At 43.3% G+C, this 17,770-nt stretch overlaps 1 protein-coding gene across 1 annotated transcript in view; it reads right to left on the bottom strand.

Moving 5' to 3' along the window:
* LOC126260414 (facilitated trehalose transporter Tret1-like) overlaps positions 1 to 17,770 on the bottom strand; it is a 149,335-nt gene that overhangs the window by 91,447 nt on the left and 40,118 nt on the right. The window contains exon 2 of the mRNA XM_049957743.1: positions 8,729 to 8,785. Within this exon, the coding sequence (XP_049813700.1) occupies positions 8,729 to 8,780 (52 nt within the window). The 5' untranslated portion in view covers positions 8,781 to 8,785. The remainder of the gene's footprint in view (positions 1 to 8,728; positions 8,786 to 17,770) is intronic.

The raw sequence follows: 17,770 nt of genomic DNA, 5'->3' as shown, positions 1-17,770 counted from the left end.
CAGATGGCCTTACCATCAAATTACTCGTCTCCAGTATCAATCCCTTCTTCCACAATGACCTTCATCTGCTCACATTCTGCCAGTCCTTAACCCTCATCAACATAGTCCTGCAAAACCATGTAAATCAGGTTCAAACCTCCTTGCATTACCTACACTGTATCCATAAAATTCTCTTGCTGTGCAATCCCAAATTCCTCTATCCTGTCTCACACATTGAAACTCTTGTCCTCCACGAACTAGAGCAGCACAACGCCACCTCAAAAAGTACTCCAACCTGTGCACATCGTACTTTCGCCTTTGACTGTCACCATCCGCCACCTGTACAACAGCCTCAAAACCTCCCCCACATCCCCTCAAAGCTGACAAACCCTGTCTCGTATACCTGCTACATTTACTACCCCCTTGAAAACTCCCATCACCATACAGAATCAAGAACCTAAGCAGACCTGATACACAGTGAGGAATCTTTCCTCCAAAAGCCTTAGTCCCACAGAAGTATCATTACCTTTCAAAGTCCTTAACTTCTGCCCCATTCCCAGATTCAGTTATGTTAGACTTTTTAAATACCTTCTCTCCTTCTCCTGGTCCTCTTCGCCACCAGCTCTACTAATCAGATTCAACCCAAAACTAATGTTGAATCCTGCTGACTCATGCCAGTCCTCCACTCAACTGTGATACACCCCCACTGCCCCTAAATCACCCCCTGTTAAATTTGAATAATTTCTTAATCACAAACCTTGCCTCGACATCATTCCCCAAATCCCAAAGCATGCATGCTAACCTTACATGCATAGAATGAACTGCAATTCATGTCTTAAAAACTGGTCCCTAACTTATAATCTTACTGCTGCCTAAGGTTCCACCAGTGTGGTTTTGAACCACAAGTATTCCCTGGCAGAAAAGCTTCACTGGCTGTCAGATTCGTCCACCTACAAATCCTGCCATAATGACTCCATTCCTAAAAATACAGCAGGATCTCCAGTCTCTCCTTAAAAACTTCGACCCATCCCAGAACCTCTCCCCAAAGTCTCTCTCTCTCCTCAACGTTACAGCCTCCCTACACTTCTACCTCCTACATGCTTCATAAAGTGCATAAATCCAACTACCCAGGACACTCTATTGGACTGTTACTGTGCCCCAGGGAGAGAATCTCTGGTCTTGTAGACCAACACCTTCATCCTATAATCACAACTTCCCGTACTATATAAAAGACACTGACCATTTCCTCCACCAGCTCCCGACAGTTCCTATTCCTTTACCCCACTGTGCCCCTGCTCATCACTATTGATGCCACCTCCCTTTTCCTAACATCCTTAATGACAATGGCGTTACCAATATTGAACACTAGCTTTCCAAATGCCTGATGGATTCCATACCTACAGCCTCCTTCCTGGTGACCATGACCAACTATATCCTCAACCACAATTACTTCTCCTTTGAAGTCTTCATCTACAAACAAATCGGGGGCACAGTAATGGGCCCCTGCAAGGTACCATCCTGTGGCAACCTATTCATGGGTTGTCTAGAGGAATCGTTCCCAAACATCCAGAATTCCGAATCTTTCACTTGATTCCGATTCATTGATGACATCCTCATCATCTGGATCAAGGATGACGACACCCTATCCACATTCCTCAAGAACCTCAACAACTTCTCCCCCATTCACTTCACCTGGTCCTCTTCAAACCAAAAAGTTACCTTCCTCGATGTTGATCTCCACCTCAAAGATGGCTACATCAGTACCTCCATCCATATTACATCTACCAACTACCAGCAATACCTCCACCTCGACAGCTGCTATTGATCCCATACGAAGAAGTCCCATCCACCAGTGGCCATCGCATCTGTAGCGATGAGCAGCCACTCTCGAAATACACAAATGTTATCACCGAGGCCTTCACAGACCAAAATTACCCTCACAACCCTGTACAGAGATAGGTCTCCCATGCCTTACCCCTTCAGTCACCAGTCACGTCCGGAAGTCCCACTGTCTGATGACAAAGGAGCATCCCCCTTGTGACTCAGTACCACCGAAGGCTCGAACAACTGAATCATGTTCTCTGAAAGGGTTTTGACTACCTCTCAACATGCCCTGAAAAGAGGCAAGTACTACCCACTCCTTTTTCATTCCTCCCACAGAGGTATCCCACTGCCCACTGAACCTACATAATATTGTCATCCATCTCTAGTCAGCTCCTGCTCTCAGCACCTTGCCTCTTGGCTCATATACCTGTAATAGACCTAGATGCGAGACCTGACCAATACATCCTCTCACCACCACCTACTCCAGTCCGCTCACATGTATTATCTGTCCTATCACAGGCAGGGCTACCTGTGAAAACAGTCATGTGACCTAGAAGCTAAGCTGGAACCACTGTGGTGCGTTCTATATGGGCACAACAACCAACAAGCTGTCTGTCCACATGAATGGCTAGTGACAAACTGTGGTCAAGAAACAGCTGGGCCATCCAGTTGGTGAGAAAAGTACCCAACACAACGTTTTTCACTTCAGAGACTGTGCCATCTGGATCCTTCCAACCAAAATTTGCTTTTCTGAACTGCAGCAGATGGGAACTCTCCCTGCGATATAGCCTACGTTCCTGCAATCCTTCTGGCCTCTACCTTAGTTAGTCACTGTGATTTACCAATCCATCCGCTTCCCTGTTCCCACTCCAGCATCATACAGACTTCTATTCCACCAACTGACCCACAGTCTTTTTACTTCTTTCCTTTTCCACTCCCCCTCCACTTCTGTCTAACCGCCCAGCTTCACCTAGCTGCCATACCTTCTCACCACCCCTCCCTGTATGCTCCCACAAGGAGCACTTACCATCCTCACCTCTCCCCTGCTATTCCTCCATCCCCCCGTCACCAGCCTTCTCTTTACTGCCACCACCCAGACTGCTTCTCCCATCACGCGCCGTTGCCCACAGTCTGGCCTTGGCAGTCAACGACATTGATCATGTGCGTGTGAGTTGTGTTTGTGTGAATGTGTGTGCATGAATGTTGTTTAATTCAGAAGAAGTCCTTTTAGCCAAAAGCTTACTTGTTTAGCCGTCTTTTTGTTGTATCTGTCTGTGTCTCAGTATCTCCACAATATGGTGAGTAGCAATCTATCCTTTACATAATATCATCAGGAAGAGTTCTGAAATCTAGTGAGCACACCAGTTGTTGCTCCCTAATTGCTTAGTCAAGGTCCATGAAAAATACTTCACAAATCTGTGGAAAGTTTTGGAAATTTGAAATACCATGAAACACGGGGTTCAAGAATTTTTTGTCAATTTTCAGTACAAGTTTGTTATTAATTACAGACATATGTCCACTATTGTCATCATCATGAACATTCGTTCTTCCACTCTGAATTGAAGGACACAACTGCCCGCATCTCGTGGTCGTGCGGTAGCGTTCTCGTTTCCCACGCCCGGGTTCCCGGGTTCGATTCCCGGCGGGGTCAGGGATTTTCTCTGCCTCGTGATGGCTGGGTGTTGTGTGCTGTCCTTAGGTTAGTTAGGTTTAAGTAGTTCTAAGTTCTAGGGGACTTATGACCACAGCAGTTGAGTCCCATAGTGCTCAGAGCCATTTGAACCATTTGAAGGACACAACTGACACACAATATCTTCACTCATCACATTTAGTCCTTATACACAGAGTGTTCAAAAAAAGTGTCTACTGCTTTGAGAGGTCATAGTAATAATTGAAAAAAGAAAAATAAGTGCAATAAACATGGATTCGAAAGCGTATACTTTCCAAGATAAACAAGTGTTTATAGGATGGGCTGCACTACGCTTGACTGCGGATATTAGCACAGTTGTTGCATTGGTGCTCTGTCCGATGTGTCGGCAGGATATTATGATACCTTACTCACAGTACTCTATCTACTGTTAGGCAGTACTCTACCTACTGTTAGGTGGTCTGCAGTCTGTCGTGTAGTTCGAGTCGTGATGTAGGCTACGTTAGTTTTCGTAGTGTTTGTGCGCCTTATTGTACAGTACGGCCAATTGTGGGTAGCTAACATGTGTTTTAGCTTCTTCCAAACGCAGTTTCACTTATTTATTAACTGTTATTGCGCTGTTTGTACGCACAAGTGGTGTATCACATTTACAATTTCTCTCTGTCACCTCTTGTTAACAATGGAAGCCTACTACTGGACAAGTGAAATGTCGGATATGATGTTCTGCTATGGTTTAGCAAATGGATGTAGCCTTACGCTGAAAAATATCCAAGATAAGAATGCGCTCTGATAAGCTTCTCGGCATACTTTTCCAGCCTCTGGGAGACAGAGGTAGCCTTGCACCTCAGGAGACTGACAGTGGAAGGCGTATGTGCTACGTTTGATGGACGAAACCCCTAGGACCAGTGTGGGACGAATAGCAGATGCTGAAGGCGTTTCTCACTATCTTACTTGAGGGGGGGGGGGGAGTACTTCATGAACAACTGCTGTGCCCATATCGTTTACAGTGCGTTCGAGCCCTAAGGCCACAGGATTAGCGGTTCTGTCAATGACTGTTGCAGAAGTGCGCCACTGATCCGCTGTTCACATCCAAGTTTTTATTTACCTGTGAAGCAGGGTTCACAAGAGATGATGTTGTGAATTTCCATAACCAGCATGTATGGGCAGACGTAAATCCCCAAGCAATTCAGGAAAGAGGGCAACGCATGAGCAGGCATACTTGTTTATAGATTAAAAGGGCCATACATGCTACCAAACAGATTAACTAGGGCGCATTAGCTAGACTTTGTTATTAATCTATTGCCTACGTTGCTGGAGGGTGTGTCATTGCAGCAACAAATACAAATGTGGTTCATGCATGGTGGCTGATGGTGCACAAGCACACTTTCGTCACAATGTGCGTGAACATCTGATGCAGTCATTGCAGGACCTCTGGACTGGTCGGCTGGGCCCCACACATTGGCCTGCTTGTTCCCCAACCCCAATCCGCTAAACTTTTCGTTATGAGGACACTTGAAGGAATTGGTCTACGACACGCCAATCAACGATGTGCGGACACTACAGGGTCACGTCTTCAATACATGCCAGCAGGTACGACAACAACTGGGTATACTTCTAAGGATCGGTCATTCCTTAAGCTGGAGGGCAGACGGGCGCATCGTCATGAATGGACGCCTATTTGAACATCTCCTTTAAATACTTGTTTATCGCCGAAAGTATGCATTTCTGGACCCATTTTTATTGCACTTCTCTCAGAAAATTTGAACATCCTAATAGGGCGCCCCTTGTAAAACGGACGCGTCACGCCCAAGATTCAGGTAACAATGCAACAACTAAAGGAATGGATAATACGAGGGTCACTACAAAAGAAATGCACACTATTTTTGTAAAAATACAGTTTTCAATCTTCATATGTGAAATTTTTACAGTGTGTAGATACATCCTTCCCGCTTGTTTTCAGACTTAATTCAATCTGTTCCCGTGAGTGGCGCCGTCACAGCATGTCTTCAATATGGCTGCTACACTTGACGTTCGTCAAAAGCAACGTGCTGTCATAGAATTCCTGTGCTGTGAAAACGGGACAGTGGGAAACATCCACAAGAGGTTGAAAAAGGTGTCTGGAGATGCTGCTGTCGATCGCAGTATAGTTAGTCGGTGGGCAAGCAGGTTAAATGATGAAAGCGGGCACGGCAATATTGTGGATTGTCCTCGCAGTGGCAGGCCTCGTACTGCACACACTCCAGACAATGTGCAGAGAGTTAACGAATTGGTGACTGCTGACAGACGCATCACAGTGAACGAATTGTCACGCTACGTTCAGATAGGGGAAGGAAGTGTTTGCAGAATACTGAAAGTGTTGGCGTTAAAAAAGGTTTGTGCCAGGTGGGTTCTCAGGATGTTGACAGTGGCTCACAAAGAAACAAGAAAAACGGTATGCAGCGAACGTTTGGAGCAGTACGAGAATGCTGGAGATAAACTTCTTGGAATAATTGTGACAGGTGATGAAACATGGCTCCATCATTTTTCACCAGAGACGAAGAGGCAATCAATGGAGTGGCATCATGCAAATTCACCCAAGAAAAAAAATTCAAAACCACACCTTCTGCTGGAAAAGTTATGGCTACGGTGTTTTTCGATTCCGAAGGACTCTTGCTTATGGACATCATGCCAAGTGGAACCAACATAACTTCTGATGCATATATGACGACACTGAAGAAACTTCAAGCTTGACTGAGTCGTGTTGTAACACATCGGCAAAAGCAGGATGTTTTGCTGTTGCACGACAATGCACGGCCACATGTCAGTCAAAAATTCATGGTAGCGATCACAAAACTCGTATGGACAACACTGAAACACCCACCTTACAGTCCTGACCTGGCTCCATGTGACTATCATCTCTTTGGGAAACTGAAAGACTCTCTTCGTGGAACAAGGTTTGAAGATGATGACTCCCTTGTACACGCTGCCAAACAGAGTCTCGAACATGTTGGTCCAGAATTTTACCGTGCGCGTATACAGGCGCTGGTTCCAAGATGGCGTAAAGCAGTTGAGAGTGATGGAAATTATGTGGAGAAATGAAAATATTGTTCCTAAAGGACGTATCTACACAATGTAAAACTTTCAAACATGTAGAATAAAGGATGGATTTAAAAAAAGTAGTGTGCATTTCTTTTGAAGTGACCCTCGTAGCAACGTTAAAAAACATGCAGTTACCTATTTATAAGAGATTCTGGAAGTTGTTGCCATCGGCATCCAGGCATCGTTGACTTCGTGTGATGATGTTAACAGCAACACGCTGTAATTCTGCAGGCGTAGTGTTGTTTCTTTCTCTAGTAAAGTTCCGTTTAAGATCATCTTTTGTGCGAGGATTGTCGACATACATTTTGATTTTTAGTGTGTCCCATAAATAAAAATCACGTGACATTAAGTCTGGGGACCTTAGGGCCAGAGGCTTATACTGACAAGTCTGTCTTCAGAGAACACATTGATGATGTGAGCCATACTTTGGTCAGATGTATGAGTGGTTGCTCCATCTTGCTGGAATACTGCATATAGATTGTCTGCATTTGTTAATTGTGCACACAAAGGGTCACGGATTTCTGGATGTTTGGCACTGTTAAAGTTTAATTGAAAAACACGTGGCCAATAATGTGCATGTCGGACAAAGCACACCAAATACCTATCTTCTCTGCGTGGAGAGGTTCTTCATGCAGGATATGTGGTTTGTTCCAGGATCAGTGTCTGCAATTCTGGGCTTTACGTAACCTGACAAATGAAACCAGACCCCGTCTGACATGAAGTAAAGTAAGGGGCCCAAGTAGCCGTTAGCGATCGATGTTAACAACCAGTTACAATAATGAACTCTTTTTTTCCTGATCGCCAAATCTCAACTGTTGCTCCAGACTCACCATACAGGCTTTTATTTTCATATCTCTTAGTACACGGGGTACCAGATATACCAACCTGCTATGGTAACCTCCTTACTGACTTGCGGGGAATTCTCGTAACGTCCATGCGAATTCTGTTTATTGTCCTCACTGACGATCACCTATTCCTCTGCACATTTTGACCGACGCCTACAGCCCAACATTTCTTGTACAGATCTTCAGTGGTGCTGGTCGTGGGAAATTTCCTACCAGGACACGCCACGTGGAACATTTCTTTACATTCCTTGATGGAGCTTGTCTTTATGTAACACTCCACACTATCAATTCACTGTTCTAATAAAAATTGTCCGATTTCTGTAACATCTCAAGAATATTATTTTCTCACAACAACTAACGCATCTGCGCTCAATTTTCCGATAAAATGCAGTGTAGCCAACTTTCGAACACTGTCGCCACTTCACAAGCAGTTCGAATAGAGATGATTAACCGATACGTGAGGCGTACCGGTCTTATGTAGGACATCCAGTTGCACAAATTCTGCGATGAGTGTCAACAGCCTTCCGTATTATATAATATCTTCCAAACCTTTTTTTTTTGTATTGCAGTACTCCTTTTGGATGGCTACGGTAGACGAAAGAGAAGCAGTGAGGTTTCTGACTGTAGCAGCCCTATGCGCACTATCCTACTGCGTCAGTAAGCGTAGCAACTGTTCCCCCTTTCCCTATAGCGATGGCTGTCTGGAACTTTAGGGGGAGTACCTCGCTCCGACATTATGGCTGGCGAGGACAGAGGAACGGTGAGGGTAACACAGCACCGACTCCTTCCCGCAGTGCTGACACCATTATCTGTATTTTGAGCTTACGTTAAAACAGAGGTGAACATACAGAAATACTGGTAGCGTTCGCAGCCAAATGAATATTCTCCAACTAGTGCTGTTTTTCTCCGCTAGAGCCGCACATTAAAAGGAGTCAACTTATCGTGGCCAAACTGTACATGAAAATGAAAGTTACTTAACGCATAGCCCTCGTATGACTGTTTGGTTTGAGGATCATTCCACCTGTTTGGTGTGGTAACTAAAGTCGTGGAGCTGAATCACATCTAGAAAATCTTTTAGAACGCTAGAGACTAGATCAGTGCACCTGTCCATCCTTGGCAAGTTACCATGGCAGAAGTGGTTAGACCTTGTTGTCTCATACAGAAGAAATATTACACGATTGCCATGGCAAACTGAATCTTTTATAGAGGCTTGGGCAGGTGTTTTATCCTATCAGGATGAACGAGACTGTTTTTTCACGGTGACTTAATTTTGTTGTAGCCGTCTCTTGCACTTATGGCCGTAACATTCGGAGTAGCCATACCCCTACAAGAAGATTCAAATTGATAAACTCACCCCAGAAGGCAGCGAGATACTGCAGGTTTGTGGTGACGAACGGTATCCGCATCTTACCTGTTTAACAAAAAGAGAATTAGATAATTTGCAGGATAAAAGGCATCAACGCCGTAGGATAAGCGTTGCAACAACCTAAATGAGTCCCAAAGATCTTAAGGAATTCATGAAGAGTGTTGTAAAGCTCGTAATTCTACAAGACAACATATTCCTGAAATAGTGAGTGTAAACAGTCTCATCACATTTAGCAAGACAGACTCATTTCAGCTGCCCTCTTTAACTGAAGGGAGTGGAAGGGGACTGTGACGTACAAGACCAACGCAACTGTGTAAACGTGTGTCTGCTTGTTTGGCACAAGTATGGGAAAACATTTTAGTGTTGGTTGAAATGTGCAGTGTACTTTCTTTTTGCTTTTTAGTGAAATAGGTCGATAAAAAAGGAAGTATGTTCGTAGACCATGAAATACCAGATCGTAGTGAAACATTAATGACAGGGACAGAAAAAGAAAGGTGATTTATTTTATTGTTCCTGGCGCTAACCAAGCGCCAGTGCCCTACATCGATGTTTCATCATTGCGAATACAGCAACCGTTTCTGTGCGTGGATGCAATATCACCTAATTCAGGAAGCACTTTTCCTGTGAATCGTGTTAACTGTTCTGTGAACTTTCTTTCAGTTTTTTTATCAGTCACAGAAAGGGCTCACGAACGGCCTTACAAATGCCTGACCTTGAATTTTGAAACACGAGGAATGATAAAGAAATGACGACTTACCTCTGTACTATTTGTCAACGTGCGGAAACGATCGACAGTGTTGGGTATAAAAATTATATTCGAAATCCTTAAAAGGATAATTACATTGTCAGGCAAGTAATGCATGAAAGCTGAGATAGATTGAAGCATGTGTCCAGTGTAGGTTCGACTTAAATAAGGATAGACGGGTATTGTCTTGTTGTTTAATTTTTATCCTGAAAAAGGTTTGAGGGAAGCGATAGAAATTATCAGGCAAGAGCGCGCCCAAGATCTAAGTTTTTATTGGGGGAGGGGGACCACTCACATTACATCTCACTAAGGCGATACAAATGCGATACGACAATACATTGCAATAAAAGTTATGCAACGTTTGTCGGTGAGGCACTCACGTTGCCACAGGAGCGGTACAATAAGGCACAGAAGGCGGAAATAGCCTCACGTGTGGCGCACTGCCGCTAGCCCCGATGGGGACAACCTCTCATTATATCACACATTTAATTGTGACTAGAAAGAGACGTGGATCTCATTGCAGTGTTAAAAACAATTTCGATGTGTTAGGTAGATTTAGTACACAGTGATGTATGACCTAAGATACACAAAACATAAACTGGCCAGTGACTAAATTTTCTACTGCGAAGTTTCCAAAATACGTGCTGTGTTTACTTAACTTCGAAGTACGTCAATAGTTAAGGGCAATAGCGTAAAGAAAACCATTTCACTATCATGCTGTGCTATCAGCATTTAAGACGCAAAAAAGTCATTTTTTTTACAAAATAATTTCCCCAGAAACTAATGAGAAAGACTTTATAGCAGAGAACATGCAGAAATACCAAACCAGTGGTTTTGAATTTTTTGTGTGTACAGTAAAAGTTTTACTGAGAAACTACCTACAGAAACGGATGTAGTTTTGCTTCATCTACATGAAAAAAAAATTGCGCATCAGATGACTTGAAGTTTCCCTCCCCATGTATTGTACAATATATCTGCGTGGAGCAACCAACACTTAATGTTGCATCAGGCGATACGACAGAGAATCATGTGGGTGTGTTGTATCAGTGCGTCCCTCCGTGAACCAGTTAAGCAACGTAGCTATATTTCTACATGCTCCACTAATACAGGTTTGCCTCTGAGTCGTATCGCGAGTTGCATTGGTTATTATATTGTACACTACTGGCCATTAAAATTGCTACAGACGCGAAATTTAACCGACAGGAAGAAGATGCTGTGATATGCAAATGATTAGCTTTTCAGAGGATTCACACAAGGTTGGCGACGGTGGCGACACCTACAACGTGCTGACATGACGGAAGTTTCCAAATGATTTCTCATACACAAACAGCAGTTGACCGGTGTTGCCTGGTGAAACGTTGTTGTGATGCCTCGTGTAAGGAGGAAAAATGCGTACCATCACGTTTCCGACTTTGATAAAGGTCGGATTGTGGCCTATCACGATAGCGGTTTATCCTAACGCGACATTGCTGCTCTCGTTGGTCGAGATCCAATGAGTGTTAGCAGAATATGGAAGCGGTGGGTATCACTAGCAGTCGGGTTGATAGGCATCTTATCCACATGGCTGTAACGGATCGTGCAGCCACGTCTCGATCCCTGAGTCATCAGATGGGGACGTTTGCAAGACAATAACCATCTGCACGAACAGTTCGACGACGTTTGCAGCAGTATGGACTATCAGCTCGGAAACCATGGCTGCGGTTACCCTTGACGCTGCATCACAGACAGGAGCGCCTGCGATGGTGTACTCAACGACGACCCTGGGTGCACGAATGGCAAAACGTCATTTTTTCGGATGAATCCAGGTTCTGTTTACAGCATCATGATGGTCGCATCCGTGTTTGGCGACATCGCGCTGAATGCGCATTGGAAGCGTGTATTCGTCATCGCCATACTGGCGTATCACCCGGCGTGATGGTATGGGGTGCCATTGGTTACACGTCTCAGTCACCTCTTGTTCGCATTGACGGCACTTTGAACAGTGGACGTTACATTTCAGATGTGTTACGACCCGTGTCTCTACCCTTCATTCGATCCCTGTGAAACCCTACATTTCAGCAGGATAATGCACGACCGCATGTTGCAGGTCCTTTCTGGATACAGAAAATGTTCGACTGCTGCCCTGGCCAGCACATTCTCCAGATCTCTCACCAACTGAAAATGTCAGGTCAATGGTGGCTGAGCAACTGGCTCGTCACCATACACCAGTCACTACTCTTGATGAACTGTGGTATCGTGTTGAAGCTGCATGGGCAGCTGTACCTGTACACGCCATCCAAGCTCTGTTTGACTCAGTGCCCAGGCGTATCAAGGCCGTTATTACGGCCAGAGGTGGTTGCTCTGTGTACTGATTTCTCAGGATCTATGCACCCAAATTGCGTGAAAATGTAATCACATGTCAGTTCTAGTACAACATATTTGTCCAATGAATATCCGTTTATCATCTGCATTTCTTCTTGGTGTAGCAACTTTAATGGCCAGTAGTGTATATCATTTTGCCTCAGTGGCAATAGTGCCTTAAAGGACGTCTGTAAGAAAGTCTGTCAAATAATAACTGTTGCATAAATGGATAAGTAACGTTGACTTTTGTTTTTCAAAAAACCACTGTTATTCCACAACCATCGATAGCGAGTTTGCGAAATGTGATTTTCTCGGTGAGAGATTATCGTATAAATCGTCTTCATCGAGCTTAAAAAAACAACCCTAGAATTCACATGTACATGCGAGTTTGTCTTCCTAGGGAATCATGGAGCCAAATTAAACAATGAGAACAATACATTTGTTACATTTACGGTTGTCTCAGTGCATGTGTAACCGATATCTTAAATTTATTTTAAGATATGCGTGCTAGGCAGTGTGATGTTTTAAACATAGTCATACGCAAATTTTTATTGATTTTTCTGGAATACTTAACCTGTCGATACCATTTGTCTGCTCTGGCATTATTCTTTATCTTCTCTCTTTTTGCACTTATTGCGGGATACTTAAATCGCAGTAACTGTCACAGGTGTACTAACAGTCGTAGCTTCAAACCTTATCACATATAAAATTTCACCGTGTATTTCTAACACGAAAACTTACGTTTAAAGTCGGCTGAGAGTGCTGAATATTGCATTTAAAGCTGGCTGACAGCTCGAAAGATTAAACTGGGTGTACTACAGTACTTCAACTGACGTTTAAAGTACAGTACTAAATGATGACATTTGACGACACCAAATATGAAACTGGCCGTACAACATATTTCACTTGAAGGGCGAAACCGGTAAATAAAAAATGCAGAGTACGACTTGTGGCTGTTCAGAAAAACATAGTTTTAACAGTCGCTCTCCCTTCAGGCAATGCCTGCTCTTGCTAGACGTTATTGTTTTTCTGTAAATTTACAGAGTTAATTGTATGATCTTTAATTTTATAAAAACAGCGTACCCGTAGCATGACAGATAACTCCCTGTAAATATGCTTGGTGTCCCAGGAGGAATGGCCAGCGTTTAAGGAATGATGTTTCGAAGCAAAAGAAGTCTAGGAAACATGAGCTCAAAAATCCATACTTCAAGAACAGTGAGTATTACAACTTCGATACTGCGAAACAAATCTCTTCTACTGAAAACTCCTTGATTTCCATATTTTCGTAGGTGGTAGTATAGAACAAAGCACGGAAAAAAATATTCAGTATACATGGGCTCTAAAACGCATACCTTACGAGCTACGGGCACTTGTTCAGTAGAAGAGATGTTTCACAGTAGCGAGGATGCACAAGTGCTCATTGCTCTTCAGGTATCCACTTTATATCCCTTGTTTACTGGGTTTTTGTGTTTCGAATGATCGTTCCTGTCATATACTGAAAGGTGGCTACACTGAGTCTCAGCGCCAGAGATTGCGCCAAAGATTATTATTCCGCCGCCTCCACTGGGGCAGTAGCAGTTCAGAGGATGTCGAGAGCAGTCGTTGTTCTGTTGGGCGAGAGAGTAGACGATCTGAGTGTTGACTGAAATGTTGTACTGTTCGGTTAGTGTATTGTATAGATGGAAGAAGATGCAATTGTCAGAATATATTTGAGAAAGGAGATGGGCTTTTAATTTATGATGCTGGTCTAATGGAATATTTTCGTCAATATATAATGAGGTAAAAAGGTACTACAGTTTTCTCTAATAACAATCCCTCTTGCTCACAGGTACAGTCAACAAAGCATCTGCCTCGTGTTCATTTATTAGACTTGTAGTTCTGGTTTCTATGTGCAATTATAGTATTTCTGGTTTTTCAATTAGTTAATTGTAAATGGTGTTTAAAATATTTTGTCGTATTGAGAAAGAACCGAGCCAGAAACATGTACGTTGAGTCACACTACCACACACAGAACAGTTACACTTGTGCTTTGTTGTTTCGTAGCTTTTGTAGTTGCAGGGGACTTAATCAATCAATTGTGTTAATGGAAATTCCTTGTCATTTTTTATTTTTATTTTTATGCAGTGAGATTGCGTGCTAATATTAGTCAGGGGCCAACCGGTTACGAGACTTCGTAACAGGTCACACAGCTAGGAAAATTATTGCATTTATTCATTAATATTAGTCTTTTCTTTTTAATTAAGCCCCCTTGCAATGCCTGAATATTGACCATTCCACCTGGGAAACTATGTATAACAGGCCACTACATGAAACAGATCGCTACACAAAATCAAGTGGTAATTTTTGTATACAACGTAACTTCAACCTGGTAATGAGCGCACCTGCAGGAAGTTTTTCAGGGCTACCCAATGTAATGATGTCAACTGATCTGAGGTCTCTGAAAACAAAAAGCGTATACGATGCAAAAACGTTTATGTTTACGTCAAGTATTAGTAATACAAGCAAATCTATGATGATGTATTTGTGTTTCAATACCATTAATGGGAGATAGGGTGTGTACACTGACAAGCTATTTAAGTTTTACAAGATAATCAGAGCTCAAGGAAGACAGCGGAATCGAGGGGGTTAGGTATCCCTCAGTACAGCAAATTTTGTTGTAGACGAATTTCTGAATACTTATTATAGATTCGTATTCCCTACGTAAGTTCTATTCGTTCTTATGTGGAGAATCACACAAGCCGGTTACCCAAAGAAAATGAAGAGAGTAAAATGTATAGTAATGACGTCTTAAGGGTTTAAATCAATTACGCGTACGAAAGGCTAATATATTAATCATTCATTCCCTGGAATTTTGCGTACGATAACGCTAAACGTGAGTGGTTCATAATACTCTGAAAGCTTGGAGAAATATAGTCATTTGCACACTAAAAAATTAAGATCCTGTCGATGGCTGAGGAAATTTTACAAAACACGAGCAGTTTTTCAAATCTCACATAAGATTTTGTTAATTTACTACCACTTTTCTCTAATGCAACATCACGTTAAGTCTACTTTTGTGTTGTACCCTACATCGCCAGACATTAAGCTTCGAAGTTTACCTACGGTATTCAGTTCACATATTAGTTCGCACTTGCTAAAGCACATCTTTAACATTTCACTTTTACTGGTGGTGTGGCTACGTTTCGTATATTTTCTATTGCAACTTCGAGAATTATATTGCTAGTAGCAATCGATAACCTATATGCATGTAATACGAAACACAGATAACCCTTTAAACATCAACTGAAATGCACTGGACAGTTAAGTAGCTAAGTTATGGCACCGTTCACCCGACGTTCGTGTCAGTTCACAATACCTGTTGTTTTCATTATACTGATAAACTAAACTGATGTATACCATCTAATTAGTTGTTTAACAAGTGGTGAATTAGGTAGTACAAACAACTGACAGTAATAAAAAATTGTTAGCAGTAACTCGCACAAAGACATAACCGTGACTGCGTCAACTGATACTACAAAATTGCCGTAATACTGGGTGCGGCAGCGTTCATAGCGTAGTTTGACTTCCGTAGCACAATGACGTACTGCAGGAATGCGCGCCAGCTCGTGCCGCATTCGTGTACTAATGAGCTGCAATTTCGAGTGTGACTGATATGGAGCGGTGAAGTGCACATAATCGTGCCTTTGCTGTTGAAAGTTATTTCAAGAATAACGACTCTGTTATTGCTATTTCGGCAACATTTCAACGTGGGACGTCATGGGAAAGTTCCAGATGGACGGACCATTGTGCGGTGGGCACGTGCATTTCGAACAACAGGTTCTGTTTGCAATCGCAAATCGGGAAGAAGTGAAAGAACTGTGCGGACACCAGAAGCCGTGGAAAATGTTCGTGCTGCAATATTGCGCAGCCCAAAAAGATCTGGTCGCCGTCATGCGCAAACTGTGTATATGTCCGACCCCTCTTTCGGGAGAATATTGCACGAAGATCTCCATTTTCACCCATATAAGCTGCAGATTGTTCAGAAAATTAGGCCTCGCTATTGGGTCACACTCGAAACATTCTGCTTAACAGTGCGCGACCTCCTTCGCCAAAATCCACCGATGTTGCACACCATCCTGTCGTCAGATGAAGCTCATTTCGAGTTATGTGGTTCAGTGAATAAACAGAATATGCGTTATTGGAGTGATGTAAACCCGCCTGAACTGCATATCAAGCCTTTGTACAGTTCTCGTGTCACAGTGTGGTGTGGGCCGACCGGGGTGGCCGAGCGGTTCTAGGCGCTACACTACGGTCGCAGGTTCGAATCCTGCCTCGGGCATGGATGTGTGTGACGTCCTTCGGTTAGTTAGGTTTAAGTAGTTCCAAGTTCTAGGGGACTGATGACCTCAAAAGTTAAGGCCCATAGTGCTCAGAGCCATTTGAACAGTGTGGTGAGGAGTTGCTTCCTTTGGGATTATTGGCCCTTACTTATTTGAGGATTACAGCGATGTGGCTGCAACTGTCACCGGTGAACGCTACCTAAAGACGCTGCAAGACTTCGTTCTTCCCCAATTAGGTATTGTCAATGTGGATGTGGAACAATTATGGTTTCAACAAGACGGAGCGACCTCGCATACAGCCAGAATTTGCATGGATTTCTTGCGACAGACATTTCCCGGTAGAGTAATTTCTCGTTTTGGTGAAATTTCCTGGCCGCCTCGCTCACCTGACCTTTCCTTTGGGGCTACCTGAAGCAAGAAGTGTTCCGAACGCGTAGTGCCACCATTCCTGAGTTGCAGGATCGCATCAGAACTGACGTCGGCAATGTCCCAGGGAATGCGTTACGCCGAGTTATGGAAAGCTTCCAACGCCGCCTAGATGAAAGTGTTGTGCAGAGGGGGCATAATTGACAGGAATCATATTCAAAAAGTAATACACGCAATGGACAATGACCTACACATTAGTAAATGACATACCTTTACCTATTAATTGACGCCGGCCGCGGTGGTCTCGCGGTTGTAGGCGCGCAGTCCGGAACCGTGCGACTGCTACGGTCGCAGGTTCGAATCCTGCCTCGGGCATGGATGTGTGTGATGTCCTTAGGTTAGTTAGGTTTAAGTAGTTCTAAGTTCTAGGGGACTGATGATCACAGCAGTTGAGTCCCATAGTGCTCAGAGCCATTTGAACCATTTTATTAATTGACGTAAGAGGTAATAAATAAATTACAGTTACTGCCTGATGGTGTGTTTCTGATATCCTACTATGAACGCTGCAGCACTTTGTATTTCTAAAACTATTATCTCCATCAAGACAGGGTGGTATGAAATTTTCAGCTCCGTGTTCTACATTCCCTCAGAAAAAACTGAACCACCCAGAGGACATAGCTGGATGCCAGTGCAATTAAGTAAACGTACACAATTCAAGAGTATGAAAATGATTAGAGCTTCAATTCTGTATGACAGGCAGAACGACCACCAGAGTGCCTTAGTTTTGTTCGTGTTTCGTGTTGTTAGCAGGCCTGATAGGCTATACAAGAGCGTTGGAGGCGTTGGGTGGGCACCATGAAGAACACAGTGATGCTAGGTATATGTGTGAGACTTCGTTATTGACACCTAACAGAGTTTGATAGGGGTCTCATAGTGGGCCTCCTTTCGGGCCGTTGGTTGAATTGTGCGTGTGCTGTGCGTCCTGTAAGACCTTCGGTACACACACCATCAGATTATTTGACTTGGCGCTCTAACGAAGTAGGCGAGTGTCAGCAATATGTCTCGTCGTCTTATTGTGGCGTGTTTATCTTCTGCCGTTAGGTCAGACGATAGAAATGCCACTTGCACACTTAGAGTAGCAGATTGACGGTGACCAACTTTAAACATAACTTGATTAATTTTCACACACATTTATTAAAATAATAAAAAACAGACAGTACATAACTTGATTCTGGATGCTGTTTACAATTGACAATCTGA

The sequence above is a fragment of the Schistocerca nitens genome, chromosome 5 (assembly GCF_023898315.1).
Source record: "Schistocerca nitens isolate TAMUIC-IGC-003100 chromosome 5, iqSchNite1.1, whole genome shotgun sequence".
Lineage (NCBI taxonomy): Eukaryota > Metazoa > Arthropoda > Insecta > Orthoptera > Acrididae > Schistocerca > Schistocerca nitens.
This window is presented reverse-complemented; position numbering and strand designations above follow the sequence as displayed.